At 44.9% G+C, this 17,611-nt stretch overlaps 1 protein-coding gene across 1 annotated transcript in view; it reads left to right on the forward strand.

Annotated features, from left to right (window-relative positions):
* The window catches only part of dennd1b (DENN/MADD domain containing 1B), a 318,027-nt gene that overhangs the window by 268,779 nt on the left and 31,637 nt on the right, over positions 1–17,611 (forward strand). Inside the window, exons 17-18 of the mRNA XM_079580929.1 lie at positions 7,863–7,898; positions 13,235–13,291. Coding sequence (XP_079437055.1) covers positions 7,863–7,898; positions 13,235–13,291 — 93 coding nt within the window. The remainder of the gene's footprint in view (positions 1–7,862; positions 7,899–13,234; positions 13,292–17,611) is intronic.

The raw sequence follows: 17,611 nt of genomic DNA on the forward strand, positions 1-17,611 counted from the left end.
ATCTGAACCCGAGTGGTGTTCTGTTATTGGACTTCTGTGCTAGTCACAGTTTGTCCATAACGAACACCATGTTCGAGCACAAGGGTGTCCATAAGTGCACGTGGCACCAGGACACCCTAGGCAGGAGGTCGATGATCGACTTTGTAGTTGTGTCGTCTGACCTCCGGCCGCGTGTCTCGGACACTCGGGTGAAGAGAGGGGCTGAGCTGTCAACTGATCACCACCTGGTGGTGAGCTGGATCCGCTGGCAGGGGAGGAAGCCGGTCAGACCTGGCAGGCCCAAGCGTGTTGTGAGGGTCTGCTGGGAACGTCTGGTGGATCCCTCTGTCAGTGGGGTCTTCAACTCCCACCTCCGGAAGAGCTTCTCCCAGATTCCGGGGGAGGCGGGGGACATGGAGTCAGAGTGGACTCTGTTCTCCTCCTCCATTGTCGATGCGGCTGCTCGTAGTTGTGGCCGTAAGGTCTCTGGTGCCTGTCGCGGCGGCAATCCCCGAACCCGGTGGTGGCGCCCGGAAGTAAGGGATGCCGTCAAGCTGAAGAAGGAGTCCTACCTGGCCTTGTTGGCTTGTGGGACTCCTGAGGCAGCTGAGAGGTACCGGCAGGCCAAGCGTGCTGCGGCTCGTGCGGTCGCGGAGGCTAAAACTCGGGTCTGGGAGGAGTTCGGGGAGGCCATGGAGGAAGACTATCGGTCGGCCTCGAAGAGATTCTGGCAAACCATCCGGCGCCTCAGGAGGGGGAAGCAGTGCTTCACCAACACTGTTTACAGTGCGGGTGGGGAGCTGCTGACCTCGACTGGGGATGTCGTCGGGCGGTGGAAGGAGTACTTCGAGGACCTCCTCAATCCCGTCGTCACGTCTTCCAATGAGGAAGCAGAGGCTGGGGACTCGGAGGTGGGCTCGCCCATCACCGGGGCTGAAGTCACCAAGGTGGTGAGAAAGCTCCTTGGTGGCAAGGCTCCGGGGGTGGATGAGATTCGCCCTGAGTACCTTAAGTCTCTGGATGTTGTAGGACTGTCTTGGCTGACACGTCTCTGCAACATCGCGTGGCGGTCGGGGACAGTGCCCCTGGATTGGCAGACCGGGGTGGTGGTCCCTCTCTTTAAAAAGGGGGATCGGAGGGTGTGTTCCAATTACAGAGGAATCACCCTCCTTAGCCTCCCCGGTAAGGTCTATTCCGGGGTGCTGGAGAGGAGGATCCGGCCGATGGTTGAACCTCGGATCCAGGAGGAACAATGCGGTTTTCGTCCTGGTCGTGGCACACTGGACCAACTCTATACCCTTCATCGGGTACTCGAGGGTTCGTGGGAGTTCGCCCAACCAGTCCACATGTGTTTTGTGGATCTGGAGAAAGCGTTCGACCGCGTCCCTCGTGGTGCCCTGTGGGGGGTGCTCCGGGAGTATGGGGTCCGGGGCCCTCTGCTAAGGGCTGTCCGTTCCCTGTATGACCGCAGCAGGAGCTTGGTTCGCATTGCCGGCAGTAAGTCAGACCTGTTCCCGGTGCGTGTTGATCTCCGCCAGGGCTGCCCTTTGTCACCGGTTCTGTTCATTACTTTTATGGACAGAATTTCTAGGCGCAGCCAGGGGCCGGAGGGTGTCCGGTTTGGGAGCCTCAGAGTCTCATCTCTGCTGTTTGCGGACGATGTTGTTCTGATGGCTTCAACGAACCAGGACCTTCAGCACGCACTGGGGCGGTTTGCAGCCGAGTGTGTAGCGGCCGGGATGGGGATCAGCACCTCCAAATCCGAGGCCATGGTTCTCCACCGGAAAAAGGTGGTTTCCCCTCTTCAGGTCGGTGGGGAGTCCTTGCCTCAAGTGGAGGAGTTCAAGTATCTCGGGGTCTTGTTCACGAGTGAGGGACGGATGGAGCGTGAGATCGATAGACTGATCGGTGCGGCGTCAGCAGTGATGCGGTCGCTGTATCGGTCTGTCGTGGTGAAGAGGGAGCTGAGTCGGAGGGCAAAGCTCTCGATTTACCGATCGATCTACGTTCCCACCCTCACCTATGGTCATGAGATTTGGGTCATGACCGAAAGGACAAGATCGCGAATACAAGCGGCCGAAATGAGTTTCCTTCGCAGGGTGGCTGGGCGCACCCTCCGAGATCGGGTGAGGAGCTCAGTTACCCGGGAGGAGCTTGGAGTAGAGTCGCTGCTCCTTCACGTCGAAAGGAGCCAGCTGAGGTGGCTCGGGCATCTGTTTCGGATGCCTCCTGGTCGCCTCCCGCGGGAGGTGTTCCAGGCATGTCCTAGTGGGACAAGGCCTCGTGGAAGGCCCAGGACACGGTGGTGGGACTATGTCTCCGAGCTGGCCTGGTGTCGCCTCGGGGTCCCCCCAGAACAGCTGGAGGAGGTGTGTGTGGATCGGGAAGTTTGGGCATCTCTGCTGAGACTGCTGCCCCCGCGACCCGGCCCCGGATAAAGCGGAAGAAAATGGATGGATGGATGGATGGATGGATGGAGCTAAACTCTGGAACTCTGGAACTGCTTTCCTCCTGAGCTGAAACAGGACTTTTGAAAATGAACTAAAGCGTATTTTAAAAAGAGATCAAGTCTATCTATCTATCTATCTATTCTTCTTGGGCATTTGTCCCAGATTATTTCACTTGTTCTGAGATATTTCTGACTCGTTTTGATAGATTTCGTCCTCGTTTCAGGTCATTTTCTTTGCTAATGGGGTAAGAAAATTGGTCTTATCTCATTGGCAATTTTACTTTCTTATTTCAAGCGAGATTTACCATAGAACTGGTCTGAAATGTCCTCAAACAAGCAAAGGAAACTTGGTCCGATCAGGAAAAGTGTCTAAATGAGTGAAAACCGCTCAAAACAACATACATTTCCTCAATTCAAGTCATTTAAGCCAATGCTTGATATTTACTTTTTGCAGTGTAGGTCAGAAAAATGCCTGAGCCCAATGACTCCACATTATTGAGCTGATCTCAGGACACACCAGAGTCTGTCGAATGGCATTTGGACACATTCATTGATGTATTTTTGTTTGCAGCTACTCTGTGAAATAAATACAGTACAAAACAACTTTGTAGCTGGTGCTTATTGCTAGTGCTAATTTTTAGCTCCAGTCCCTGGCTGGGCCTTTCTACACGACATTAAAAATGATATTCATTTCAAATTTCGAAGCACGGCGAATGGTTGGCCAATTGGAAACCTCTGAGAGCTTCAAAATGTGCAGATGCTGTAGGTAATGTACAGGGGCGGACTGGCCATATGTCCACTCTGGAAGAGCACAGAAGGGCCACTGGCTTTAGGGCCGCCGGTCCCGCCTCAACCGAGCTTTACCCAAATCTAAAAGCTAAAAAGAAAAGCATCAAAAAGCGAGAAAAAGGGGATGAAAAGTCAACAAAAACATGAGAAAAACACGGAGAAAAAAAACCTACAAATACGTGAGAAAAACAAAATGATTGAAAAAAATGATTAAAAAAAACAACAAAAATGTGGCGACGTGACGAAAGGTTTCCATCACTTTTGTAGGTCTTAGCTTTCAAATGAGGCGTTGCATTGTTGCTCTCCAGTCGAAGCTTTTAGATTTGGGTAAAGCCCAGTATAAAAAAAAACATGAATCTAAAAGAAATTCTGTGGAGTATGGTGTACCACAAGGTTCAATTTTGGGACCATTATTATTTATATTCATGATTTTGCTTCTGTTTCTACGACCACCTTTCCCGTTCTTTTTGCTGATGACACCAATCAAAAAAATAATAATAAAAAGCCGAAGTGGGGAAAATGCACTCGTTATTGTTAAGGCGGGTGGTAAGAGGTTAAAATATGTATTTGTGGAAGTGTCACAATTACGCTATTTTGGGCCAGGCTAGTCAGAGTCCAGGGCTGTTTTTCAGTCCCAGTCCGCCCCTGGTAATGTACAGTCTATTTGAAGGTATATTATTGCAAACAGTAAGATTAATTAATTAATTAAAATTAATTCATTAAAAAGGTTTAATGTGTAGAGGCCCCCGACCAACACTGGGTTTTAATTTTGGCCCCCGCTCTCTGCCCCCCTTGAACTCCTGAATACCCGGCCCTTTCTTCGGCTGATCTTCTTCCCTCTCCGTTACCCCAGCCGCTCTTTCTTTGCTCGGGCCTCATCAAATTAGCGCGGTGACGGGCCGGCTTGACAGGGCGAGTGTGTGTGAAGTGCGGGCCGCGGGAGCCGGGGCGGGCCAGCTGAACGCATGTAAAGAGCGCGCTGCGTGGCGGGGGGGCTGCGCTCGGTGTGCGTGAAGCGGCGCGTGCAGGACGACATCTCCGGTACAGGAGACAAGCTCAGAGCGATCTGACATGACGGGAGGCTTCTTCTTTCTTTTTTTTTCCGCACGGACATTTTGATTTGGCAGCACACCCGGACGATCCGCCATTGAAGTACGTGTCTTCTCCCCCCCACACGCTTCCCACTCTTTACCCCCCGCTTCCTGCCCCTCGCTCCCTCCGCATTAGTCCTCCAGAGTGCTCTTCAAAAGCTTCGTTAAGGTCGTATTTCTTGACTGACAGAGAGCTATAGAACATGCTGAATGCCATTTTTGCAGCTGGGACGTTGCCTCAACACTTAGGTCTAAACGGAAACAAAGACAAAAGAAGAAAGTGGCAACAAAAGGTGAAAATAGCAGGAGGTCGGGGTGACAACTTGAAGCAAAAATCAATCAGGCCTGAATCTCGTTTCCAGGTCCTAATGTCATGCTTTATTCAGGCCTTTATGAACCTTCAAATCTTAGCCTTTATATTTATAATCCATTGTCCGATATGTGAAACCATCGCAGCATTACATAATGAAAAGAATATGGTTGACACTTGTATTGCGCTTTACAAGCCTGTGTTTCCAAGTTTCTCAAAGTGCTACATTGTATTAAGATAAGGTAACATAGGACTTTATTGATCTCACAATGGACAAATTCACTTGTTCTATCTGCTCTCAAGAAAAATATGTTCAGTCAAGTCATCGCAACTAGGAATATCTTGTACACAGTGGATCAAAGCTTTAAGGGAAATATATATGAGTAAGATCCTGGTGCAGATGGTTGATAAAGTGACACTGATGCAGGGGTTATTGCACGTGGTTTTGAAAGAAGTTATTGCATATGAGTTACATCATTTTACAAGACTTAAAGAGGGGGTATTCTGCTTTTTTCAATCCCATAGCACCAGTCTATATCACACTACAATGATGACAAACCTTCTGTTGGTCTGTAAATGCAGTAAAGTAAAATAATGTCTCTTTAAGAACCTCTGAGCCTTTAGACACGCCCCCTCCACACACTGTCTGTGGCATCAGTGGGGAGGGGGTTCTGCTGAGGAGCAGTGGTTGGTTACTCGGCTGGTGACGAAAGCTCGGAGGCGTCTCCAGGAGGTGGGGGCGTTCGTAGGAGGACTCAGGCAAACCTATCCCTAAAATGGCCGCCATCAGAGTTTTTACAGATTACTCAAAAATACGTGAATGTGCCAAGGCAACACTTCAGGCATGTTTTTAATGAGGGAACGCCATAATAACATGATGGAAAGCTTGAAAAAGTCGATTTTCCATAAAACCCCCCCCTTTAAGCCTAATCCTCGCCTTAAAGGGACTAATTTTTATACTCACACTGGGGGCAACAGTGGCGCAGATGGTAGAGCCGGTCGTCTCATGATCGGACGGTTGGGGGTTCAAATCCCGGCTCCTGCGGGTGCAGACTGTCGTTGTGTCCTTGGGCAAGACACTTAACCCAGTGCCTATGTGTGAGTGGTTGGTGGTGGTCAGAGGGACCGTTGGCGCAGATGTGAGCAGCCTCGCTTCTGTCAGTCTACCCCAGGGGAAACTGTGGCTACAAATGTAGCTCACCGCCATCAGCATGGAGGGAATGAACCCCCCCTATACAAATAAAATTCCCTTCTCTCACTACTGCCACCTCAGGTCTTACGCGTAACTGCCGTTTCTATGTTAAGCTTGTGCATGACGATACTTTAACACCTTTCTGAGTGACAGTGCAGGATTTTAGAGGCAGTTGTGGTGAACAGGGTTGGGCTCATTCTATACATTAGGACATGGCTGGAACATGTAGGGGGAGGAAAATACATAATTTTAACATGTTTAAACTCTGTATTGTCCCTTTAATGTACTTTGATTATAAACAGTTTAAATGGAAAATGCAGGTTGGAAAATGTGCTGATGGTTCCCCCCACAGATAGCAACACCATTCAGTGCCACTGGATAATCAGTGCGTTTCCACAGTTCCTAACCGCTGTGCCACCGTACACCATCCTTTGGACACAGCTTAGTTCTGCTTTTCTGAAGTGCATTCAAACCAACCTTGGTGCTTCGATCACAAACAATTTATGTGATATCTTCAAACTCTCAATTAAAATCCTCTTCATCACATGGCAGACGTCTCGGTGTCAGGGTCTCTGCGCCAAGGCTCATCCACTCACCAAACTGATCACTGTGCCACTCAGTTTTCAAAGTCTCCTCAGGCTGAAGTCTCTGTTCAAAGGGCCACTGGAGATGCTACAACACCTGCCTGTGTTTTAGTACATAAATGTACAGAAATAAAAAACAAGCAACTTTTTCTATTTACTTTGGGGCTTTGGTGCGGTTAGTTAAAAATGCAATCAATGATAAAGCTCCGGGGAGCTGTTAGTGGAGCTTGAAGTGTTCAGCGCACTGCAGCAATTAGATAGATCCCTCTGAACTGGTAGAAACGCAACAAACAGAAAATATGTGGGTTTATTTTCAGCTTTGTAACTTTCAACTGTTATTCATACTGCAAATATGGAGTATCTAAAGTCCTCTATTTCTTCAAATCCTAATATTGCACTACTCACGGGTAGAGGGTGGGTCACATTTCCCTACAGGGACATAAACAGTTCACCTTAAAGGGACTATACGGAGTTTAAAAATGTTAAAGTTATCTATTTTCCTCCCTCAACATGTTGCAGCCATGTCCTAATGCGCAGAATGAGCACCACCTTCACATGTTTGCTGTATCCTCCATGTGGCTTCTGACAAACAGCAGGACTTCTTATGGTTTTCTTTTAAAAATGCCTCTCTGTCATAAAGGCCAGATTTGTGCAGTGTACGACTAATAGTTGGTCTGTGGACAGTTTCCCCCACCTGAGCTGTAGCTCTCTGCAGTTCATCCAGGGTCATCATAGGCTTCTTGGTAGCAGCTGTGGTCAGTGCTGTCCTTGTTCGGTCAGTAAGTTTAGGAGGACGGCCGGGTCTTGGTAGGTTTGCAGTGATGCCAGACTCTTTCCATTCCTGGATGGTGTATTTAACTGTACACCGAGAGATGTTCAAAGCTTTGGAAATCTTTTTATAACCTAACCCAGCTTTATACTTGTCAATAACTTGATCCCGGTCTGGTGTGTTCTTGGACTTCATGATGCTTCTGCTCCACAATAGTCTCTAACAGACCTCTGAGACCATCACAGAGCAGCTGTAATTGAACTGACATTAGATTACACACAGGTAGACTCGATTTAGTCATTGGGTCAACATGTGATCATCCAGGAAACATCAGGAAACTTCTGAAGGCAAAAGGAAAGTGGGGCCTATGCTTTTGCACCTCACACTTTTCAGTTTTTCAATCATGAAAAAAAAAATCTAAATCATGCATACATTTCACTTCACGATTGTGTCACTTAGTGTGAGTCTTTCACATCAAATTTTAACTCAATATTTATGTTTGTGGATTATAGCATGGCACAATTTCATAAAGTTAAAGGGGACGGACTACTTTTTCCACCCACTGCACAGATAAGCTCTGAGCACAGAATATTGCAGCTCACTTCCTGTGTGCTCGTAGCTGATTCCTGTCCCCATATATGTTTGTTTGTTTGTGTGATTTGTGTCCAAATCCTGAGACCTTTTGTGTTTGTTTTGCAGAGAGGAGGAGCTTTCCTAAACACCGCTGTGACCAAGGTACAGTCCAGTCCATTTCACTGTTCATTCCGTTTTTTCTAAATATTATTGAAAACATTGAGTGTGAATAGTACAAATCCTTACCAAAAGATGAACAAGAGATTAAGGTGAAACACATGTATCTGAAAGACATGTATTGAAGAATTTTGTAAGTGTTTCTAAAGTGCCTTTTGGTTTAGTTTCTCATAGTTTTATGTTAAAGAAGAGACGCAGTTTAAAAACAATGGAAGGAGATGTGGAAGGAAGTAAGGATGGAAGAAAGTGAAGAACAAACAAACTAAGGAAGTATAGGAGCAAGGATTTAAGGATGTAGGGAAGGATGTAAGGAAGGGTTTAAGGAAGTTAGTACGGAGGAGAGGAAGTGTGTGAGAAGGACGTAAGGAAGGGTGTAGGGAAGAATGTAAGGAAGGAGGGATATAACGATGTAGGAAGAATGTAGGCAGAAAAATACGGAAATCCTTCCTTCCTTCCTTCCTTCTACCTTTTCCTTAAGCCTTTACTCTCTTTCCATACATCTTTCCTTGCTTCTTTACAGTTCTGGCATGTGCCTTCAGAATAGAAGTGTTATCCTAAATGTACGGAAGTTCAAAGCAGGTCATGCCGTCGTTATTGCCACAGCAGCATCTCAAGGTGTTGATTGTATGGCACCTTTGCATGTCTTTGTTTACACTTTATAAGGTGAAAACTTCAGTTGTTTCATATCTGTGTGGATTATAAAGACATGTGTGCAGTTGCTCAGATTGTATTTGTGTGCTTGGTATTGTCATTACATTGGTTTCAGGAGGATATGGAGCGTACTGTATATCGTTGGCCATTGTGTGGGTGATGTAGTTTTCATCAATAAGCTGTTGGCGATGTAGCTTCTTCCAGGGTGAGGAAGGTCGGATTGTCCTGATGTGCAAAAGGAGCAGCTGAAGCTCCTGTTCCTCACTGCAGAGGAGCCTCATCGTCCTTCCAAGCCTCCATTCTTCTGAAGTTCTCACTTCCTTATAGCTTTCTTTACTTACCTTCTCCTCACTTACTTCCTCTCTCTCTACTGTTTATTCCTCCTTCCTTCAATCCTTTTATTTCAACTTACCGTAAATGCTCTAATACTGGCCTGTATTCCATTAGCGGCCGGGTCTCTAACAGAGGCCGGGTTCGCGGCTGGCGGAGGCAAATTAAAGCCGGTTTCTAAAACAGGCCGGGGCTTTTATTAGAAACTATAGCGGTAGAAATATTCCCCATGTTAGGAATTTGTCTCATACTCGTGTAAATGAAAACTCACGTGCAGGAAGTAAACAAACGGGAACCCGGGCCGATGGGGGACGCTGCGGAGGAGCTGATCCGAGCGTAACTTTGACACAGATTTAGCCACTTTTCAAACCTCCAGTGACTATTTGTAGAAACAGGGAAAGCAACAAATGTGTGACCCTCCAGGGTTTTAATAAAGTCACCATCGCGTCTTCAAAGCACGTCCAGCTGCTCCGTGTGCAGGTCAGTCCCACGCCTCAAAATAACTCCTCCCATCAGCGCGAGCGTCTCGTCTTCTCTCGGGTCAGTCTCATGATCGATCACAAACACAAACGCTCCGTCTAAACTCAACTTTTACACAAGATAACAACAAATAATCCGGTCTGAGGTAAAAACGAAACAGAAACCTGCAGTGACATTGATGTCAATGTTCCGCTAACAGCAACGAAACACTTCCTGTTGTCCCGACAAAATAAAAGGCGTCAATGTTCCAGCCGCTGGGAGAGGGTTTGAAATGTAAATAAATAAACCTAATATTTTTGGTGCAAATGGACACAAATGTCGTTTTTCTTCATTTTCCTGGTCGTCCGTTTTGCTCAAATAGAAATAAAGGCCTGTCTCTAATTGTGGCCTGGTTCCAATAAAAGCCTGGTCCTAGATGCTCTTGAGTAAATAAAGGCCCCGGCCTATATTAGAGCATTTACGGTCCTTACTCTGTTCTTCCTTGCTTTCTTAAGTTCTTCCTGATGTCCATCCTTGCTTCCTTACATCCTTCCCTCCTCACTTCATTACTGTCTTTCTTTCTTATGTCCCAATTCTTCCCCGGGATGGGTGTTTTTTTTTTTTTTTATTGTGAATTTTTATTGTGACAATTACAAAGAACAAGAACAGCAGACATTACAAAGAACAGACAACAGATCTCGCGTGACATTAAACCAGAAAACTTTTGAGAAGAATTTCATAGGCTGTATTGGTAGGGATGGGTGTTAACGCATTGTCGTCATGGGTAGACTTTACATTTGATCAACACATGTCTTCTGCTTCTACATTACAACAAGAACAAGACGTTTTCATCCCACTGGAGAAGAGTCCAACGCAGGGCTTTTCAGATAAATCCCACAGTTTCATGGACCGAGCTGCATTGTTTACCTGGTCCGCACCGTGATCTGTGCAGCGTTGCATCCGCCGCACTACAATACTCGGTCATGTTCCCTTTCATGTTAAACCTCACTCGCTCTCATCCAGCCTTTTGTCTGCTCTGTTTTCTGTTCTTTATTTTTTGTGCCATGGGGATCAAAGCTCTTCTTGATGTTACACGGATCCAGCGCCGAATATTAATGCAACATGTTTTGATTAGTAATCCGCTCAGCTCTCCTACAGTTTCCCCCTCTCCATCCTTCCCAGACTCAGGCCAGTGACCGAGCTCACCGGCTTTTTCCGTTGTGTGTGACTTCATCTGTGTGATTAGAAGGAACTATGTATACCTCTCCTTTTTCTTCTTCTCGTGTCATTGAAAATAGGGCAGGGTGTGTAGCATTTTAGTCCTATTGTGAAAAGCAGTTTGGAAATAAACACAAAAGGACTCTCTCTCACTCGCCAGACCGAATCTGTGCTACCGCTAAAGCTCAGTGACTGGACCCTGGAGCTTTCAAATGAACAATGTCATGTTTTCATAAAGTGACACTGACAGAGCCGTGGGAAGATATTTTAGTTCGGGGGTGCTGAGGACAAAATTTACCCCCATAATACTTTTTCTGTGCATAAATTCTATTTATTAACCTCTTAACTCCCGCCTGAACCGAGAGCATTTTCTCCAGTTCAGCTTTACCCAAATCCTGTAGGCCAGTGTAACGCCTCACTTGAAAGACCTACAAAACTAAATGGATCTTTTTCCTCACATCAGATTTTTTTTCATCACTTCTTTTGTTGGGCAATCATCTCATTTTTGTCAAATTTTCGTGACTTTTTTGTCACTTTTTCATCAAATTATTCACATTTTTTTTTTGTCAAATTCTTATCACTTTTTCGTCCATTTTTCTCTCCATTTTTCGTCAAATTATTCTCACTTTTTTGTCAAATTTTTGTCAATTTTTGTCATTTTTTGTCCATTTTTTCCTCACTTTTTCATCAAATTATTCACATTTTTTTTGTCAAATTCTTATCACTTTTTCGTCCATTTTTTCCTCCATTTTTCGTCAAATTATTCTCACTTTTTTGTCAAATTTTTGTCCATTTTTGTCAATTTTTTGTCCATTTTTGTCATTTCTTGTAAATTTTTTGTCACTTTTTCGTCAATGTTTTCTCACTTTTTTGTCACATTTCCATCATTGTTTTCGTCTCAGTTTTGTTGCTATTTTCACACCTTTTTTCCAGAAGCTCTTGGACTGGGGTAAAGCTGGAGAAAATGTGCTCGGTTCAGGTGGGAGTTAAGGGGTTAATATTGCCTGCAGTTCACAAACTATTCACCGGGGGGTGCTGCAGCGCCCTCGGCACCCTGGGTTCCCACGGCCTTGGACACTTAGGTCCTCACCTGCAGCTAAAGGAAACCATTGCCTTTAAGTTTGGTTTTAATTCAGAAAGCATGGACACTCGTGCTGTTTCGTTGGCAATGGGTGGAGTTTGCTGCATGTTTTTGGAATGTTCAAATCCCATAGTGCTGTGACGTTCATGACCGAGCGAACTCCCCCGAACAAACGCAAGAAAGTCAAAGCTAAATGCGCTAAAAATGATTTGTCATATTAAATAAAGGTGCATCTCTTTTTATTAGTTATGGCAGAACATTTTATTCTCAAGCACATTATTTTCAAAGTGTAAATATAAGTCTCATTGTAATTTTAGATTATTAGAATTTAAAAAAAAAGTGCCTTTTATTGATCTGGTCTTAGATATCGGTCGTCTGGCTGGTGTTAAAAGACTCGGCTCCCGGAAAAGAGCCGTAAATCACTACAATCTCAGCTGAGTGGGTCTGCAGTTGTGTAGGTTCTGAATAATAATGCCACATCTTGTTTTTCATATTTTCTCCAAACCCTTAAAGGGACTATACAGAGTTTAAAAATGTCAAAATGATGTATTTTCCTCCCCCTACATGTTCCAACAATGTCCTAATGTGTAGAATGAGCCCAGACCTGTTCACCACAACTGCCTGTAAAATCCTGCACTGTCACTCAGAAAGGTGTTACTTCGAGCTTTATACTGATACTGATACTACAAACTACATACTAAAAAAGCAGTAATTAAATAAAGGTTTGAAAACTTTCTCTATAACAACTCTATAACAACTGTTAAAATCCATAAAAAGTCCTGCCATTTCTCACTGTCTGACATGAAACCAGAATTTACTTTTATTTTTCTTCGTCAATTAGAATTTTAAAAATGATTATTGCCAAGTTCCAGAATAATGAGAGATGGCATTTTCTACACCATTTTTCTAAATAATTTGGGAAAGCAGATGATGATGACATGACCTTGGAAGCACAAGTCTGGTTCATCCTTGTGTGTAATTCCAAGACACTTGAAGGTCCAGGTTCATTGGTTAGAACAATGATGGAAATGACCAATCATCACACAGATCAGAAAGAAGGCGGGTTCTGTGTCCCAGAGATGAACGTGCTGTGTCTGAAATGTGAAGGAAAGGAAAGAAATCCAAATCATACAGTTTAAAGGCAATGCAACCAAATATTCATGAAATGTATATAAACTTTTGGTTTTGTATAAAGTAATAAAAAAAATATTTCTGTCATTTTTCTGGAGTTTGACAAATAGAAATATTTTTTTTAATTCTAGTTGACCTAAGGAAAATAAAAGTTCATAATGATTTCATGTCAGACAATGAGAAAAAAAATGCAAATGTGTCTTTTTATGAAGTGTGTGTGTATATGTGCTTAACGTACCTGAGTCTTTACTATATTTATTGGTATTTTTTTTTAGCAGAGAGCATACCCAGGAGATTTTATTTAAAACAAGATGTGTAATGTGAATACAGAAAGTTTGTCCCGAGGGCGATACATCATCAGCTGTTGTTTCCTCTTTTGCCCCCTTATAAATGCCTTCAAACATAAGTAAATAACAAACGGGTCTAATTGTTTCTCCCTCTCTCCTCGTAGGCCAAGAGTCACGCCAAGAGGGGCATTCGGGACATCAAGGGCCGCCTCAAAGCCAGGGTGAGGGCCCCGCCTACTTTTGAATTGACTTGTTTTATACATGCTTTTTCTGTTACTTCAAACGCATACACCTGCCAGTGGAGCAGCAGGATTGATCTGAAATAAATATGGCGTTTTAAATTGGCAACATCACTACTTTTACCACTGAATATACCGTAAATGCTCTAATATAGGCCCAGGCCTTTATTTACTCAAGGGCATCTAGGACCAGGCTTTTATTGGAACCAGGCCACAATTAGAGACAGGCCTTTATTTCTATTTGAGCAAAACGGACGACCAGGAAAACTTTTGTGTCCATTTGCACCTAAAATATTAGGTTCATTTATTTACATTTCAAACCCTCTCGCAGCGGCTGGAACATTGACCCCTTTTATTTTGTCGGGACAACAGGAAGTGTTTCGTTGCTGTTAGCGGAGCATTGACATCAGTGTCACTGCAGGATTCTGTTTCGTTTTTACCGCGGACCGGATTATTTGTTATCTTGTGTAAAAGGCAAGTTTAGACGGAGCGTTTGTGTTAGTGATCGATCATGAGACTGACCCGAGAGAAGACGAGACGCTCGCGCTGATGGGAGGAGTTATTTTGAGGCGTGGGACTGACCTGCACACGGAGCAGCTGGACGTGCTTTGAAAGAAAACCGAGATTTGTGTCCATTTGCACCTAAAATATTAGGTTCATTTATTAAAGGGGGGGTATTATGCAAAATCGACTTTTTCAAGCTTTACATCATGTTATTAAGTCATTCCCTCATAAAAACCATGCCTGAAGTGTTGCCTGGGCACATTCACGTATTTTCGAGTAATCTGTAAAAACTCTGATGGCGGCCATTTTAGGGATAAAACGCCTGATTCCTTCAGGGAACGCCCTCGACCTCCAGGATACGCCTCCGACCTTTCGTCACCAGCCGAGTAACCAACCACTGCTCCTTAGCAGACCCCCTCCCCGCACTGTGTAGCCCTAAGACGTAAACAGAGTCATCATGGAGGATTAGCTTCATGTGTTGTGAACCGGGGCCACAGCAGACTTTTACAAAGACACACATCAGTGTTTCTGTTACCGAAACACCCAGGATTAAAACCGGTGACAAGAACACTTATTTCAGTGTCTGGTTCTGCGCTGGGCCTTGATGATGCACTGAGCCTCCGGAGAAAGCTAATGCTAAGCTAAACCTCGAGTCATCACGTGAAAACGAGAAATATGCACACACAAAGTGAATAAAACCACCACACACATAAAGAACCGTTTAACAATGATCACACACGGAGCCAGGCTTGTTGATTTGGAAGTTTATTGCTCACATTTCATCTACAATGGGTCATAGCCGAGTGGCTTTCTCCCGGAGCTAACAAGCTAGCCGCGACAAGCCAACGGGAGAATTCACTGAATACAAGCAGAATATTATGCATTGAAAACGTCACTAAAACAGGCAACTGCTTGAAGCAGCCTTTATGATGATCACACACGGAGCCTGGCTTGTTGATTTCGTAGTTTACTGCTCACATTTCATCTACAGTGAGTCGTAGCCGAGTGGTTTCTCCCGGGGCTAAGGCACTATTAGCCGCGACAAGCTAACAACCTTCACCTTCACAACATTCATTGAAAACAGGCAGCATATTATGCACAAATAACGTCAATAAAGCAGGCAACTACTCGAAGCAGCCTTTACGATGATCACACAATGAGCCTGGCTTTACACATTTGTGGTTTATTGCAGACTTTTCATCAACAATGAGCTGTAGTCGATTATAACAAGCTAACGGGTAACCTCGAAAAACCATTGTCCACCTGCACAGATAATGTCTGTCTTTTGAATCGTATGGGCTCCTGCAGATCCTGGTGTCGTCCATGGGGGTATAGTTAGAGATCCATAGGGCATGGCAGATGCAAAGAGATAGCCTCCAAACAGCAGTTATTTTTCAGGCAAGAGCCCCTTCCAAGCGTCCGGTGTGGAAGGTTCGTCTCCAAATCATATCCTGTGTGGCCATTGTTCACAAAGTGATAAACAGTAGCTCCTTTCCAACAATAAAAATTAAAATGCACCGATCGTAGTTTCAATACTGTGGAGACAATGAGCGCAGTGTTGTTGTGATGCCACAGACAGCGTGTGGAGGGGGCGTGTCGGAAAGGGTCAGAGGTTCTTAAAGAGACAGAGGCCTATTTCAAGTCATTCGCTACCGCCATTTTGAAAGAGCAATTTTATACAAGGCAGTTATTTCAATTTACTGCATTTACAGACCAACAGAAGGTTTCGTCATCATTGTAGTGTGCTATAGACTGGTGCTATGTGGCTGAAAAAAGCATAATACCCCCTCTTTAACATTTCAAACACTCTCCCAGCGGCTGGAACATTGACGCCTTTTATTTTGTCGGGACAACAGGAAGTGTTTCGTTGCTGTTAGCGGAGCTTTGACATCAATGTCACTGCAGGTTTCTGTTTCGTTTTTACCACGGACCGGATTATTTGTTGTTTTCTCGTGTAAAGGCGAGTTTAGACGGAGCGTTTGTGATCGATCATGAGACTGACCCGAGAGAAGACGAGACGCTCGCGCTGATGGGAGGAGTTATTTTGAGGCGTGGGACTGACCTGCACACGGAGCAGCTGGACGTGCTTTGAAAACGCGATGGTGACTTTATTAAAACCCTGGAGGGTCACAAACATTTGTTGCCCTGTTTTCAAATATAGTCACTGGAGGTTTGAAAAGTGGCTAAATCTGTATCAAGGTTACGCTTGGATCAGCTCCTCCGCAGCGTCCCCCTCGGCCCGGGTTCCCGTTTGTTTACTTCCTGCACATGAGTTATCATTTACACGAGTATGAGACAAATTCCTAACATGGGGAATATTTCTACCGCTATAGTTTCTAATAAAAGCCCCGGCCTGTTTTAGAGACCGCCATTAATTTGCCTCCGCCAGCCGCAAACCCGGCCTCTGTTAGAGACCCGGCCACTAATGGAATACAGGCCAGTACTAGAGAATTTACAGTATTTCTAATGGTGCTATTGACACAAGTAATCTATACTTTCAAAGAAATCTAACCATAGATATCCATAAATGATGGTTTATGTGATAATAATGTCATGAAAAGGCCTGACTTTGGCTTCCTTTCATAGAGTATTTGTAAAAGCAGTACTCCGTGGGGAAAATCCGCCCCGTCGTATTATGATGATGACCCAGACACAGAAGGGTTGCTGGTGTTGTCCAGTGATCATTCCAACACGCGGTGAAAAGGAGTCCCTTTTTGTGTGATCCTCCTTCGTTCTTCAAACGCAGATCCTGAAGGTTTCACGGGCCTCCTGTCTCTTACTCTCGGCTCACTGCAGGAAAACCAAACGTGTCCATTCACTGGGCCCAGAGGAAAGTAAAGGCTTTAAGGAAGGTTCCAAAATATATCCACAAGACATGCTTTGTGGTGGAGTCAGTTTATGGGTCACCAAAATAAAGCATTTGGTAAAGGACCTCTCAGAGTTTGGAATTCTAACAAGCCCCTGTGTTCCACTTGTCTAGTCAGGAAGTTTAAATGACAGAGACACAATGCATTACGAATGGCATTTTCCGTCATTCGTCACAAAACTTTAGCCTAAACTACAGTTGAATGTTTTTTAGACTGTTTTTTTTTACTGTATTCCATGAAATTTAGATATAAGGCCAGCTCAAATCCAGTTTTTCTAACATGTTAAAGCTGTTGTAGTCATTCATTACAGTATTTTCTTGTAGTGCTGCAAACTTGACTTGGCACCATAGATGTACACTGTAAACACGACAGTTGTGAAAGAAAAACAGACCATGTGCGACTGCGCTTTTGAGAAATGTGGCGAGAGATAGGGAAGAATGAGCAAGACAAAGATGAAGATGAGAAGCAGCGAGAGGAGGCGGAGCGGAGGGAGCTGCGCAGGAGGAGGGGGAGGTGCTGACCAGAGGGGACACAACGCTCTGAAACGGACAAACCCAGGAGGGGGTGCATCGTTTCAGAGGAGACAGTTTCCCCAACCTCCAAAAACATGGCGGCTCAGGAATAACCCAACATCTGATCTACGCAATTTCGTTGTACGATTGTACAAGTAAGGATAAAACAACGAGGAGCCGTGCATTATAACCGTCTTATACACGGCTCCGAGTTGTTTAATCCACTTACACCCCGGTCTACTACATGTGGGTTATTAGCCGATCTTACACTGTCTGAAGTTTCGTCTCAGAGTGAGCCTCTCACTGCTGTGAGGATCTTCATCAAGCTCAACAAAACAACATCAGCACAGAATCACAACAGGACTTGCCCAGCACTTTTCTGTGGAAGTAAACACCGATATGCAGAACTCCTGGGCAGG

Source organism: Gobius niger, assembly GCF_951799975.1.
Source record: "Gobius niger genome assembly, chromosome: 22".
In the NCBI taxonomy this organism is placed as follows: Eukaryota; Metazoa; Chordata; class Actinopteri; order Gobiiformes; family Gobiidae; genus Gobius; species Gobius niger.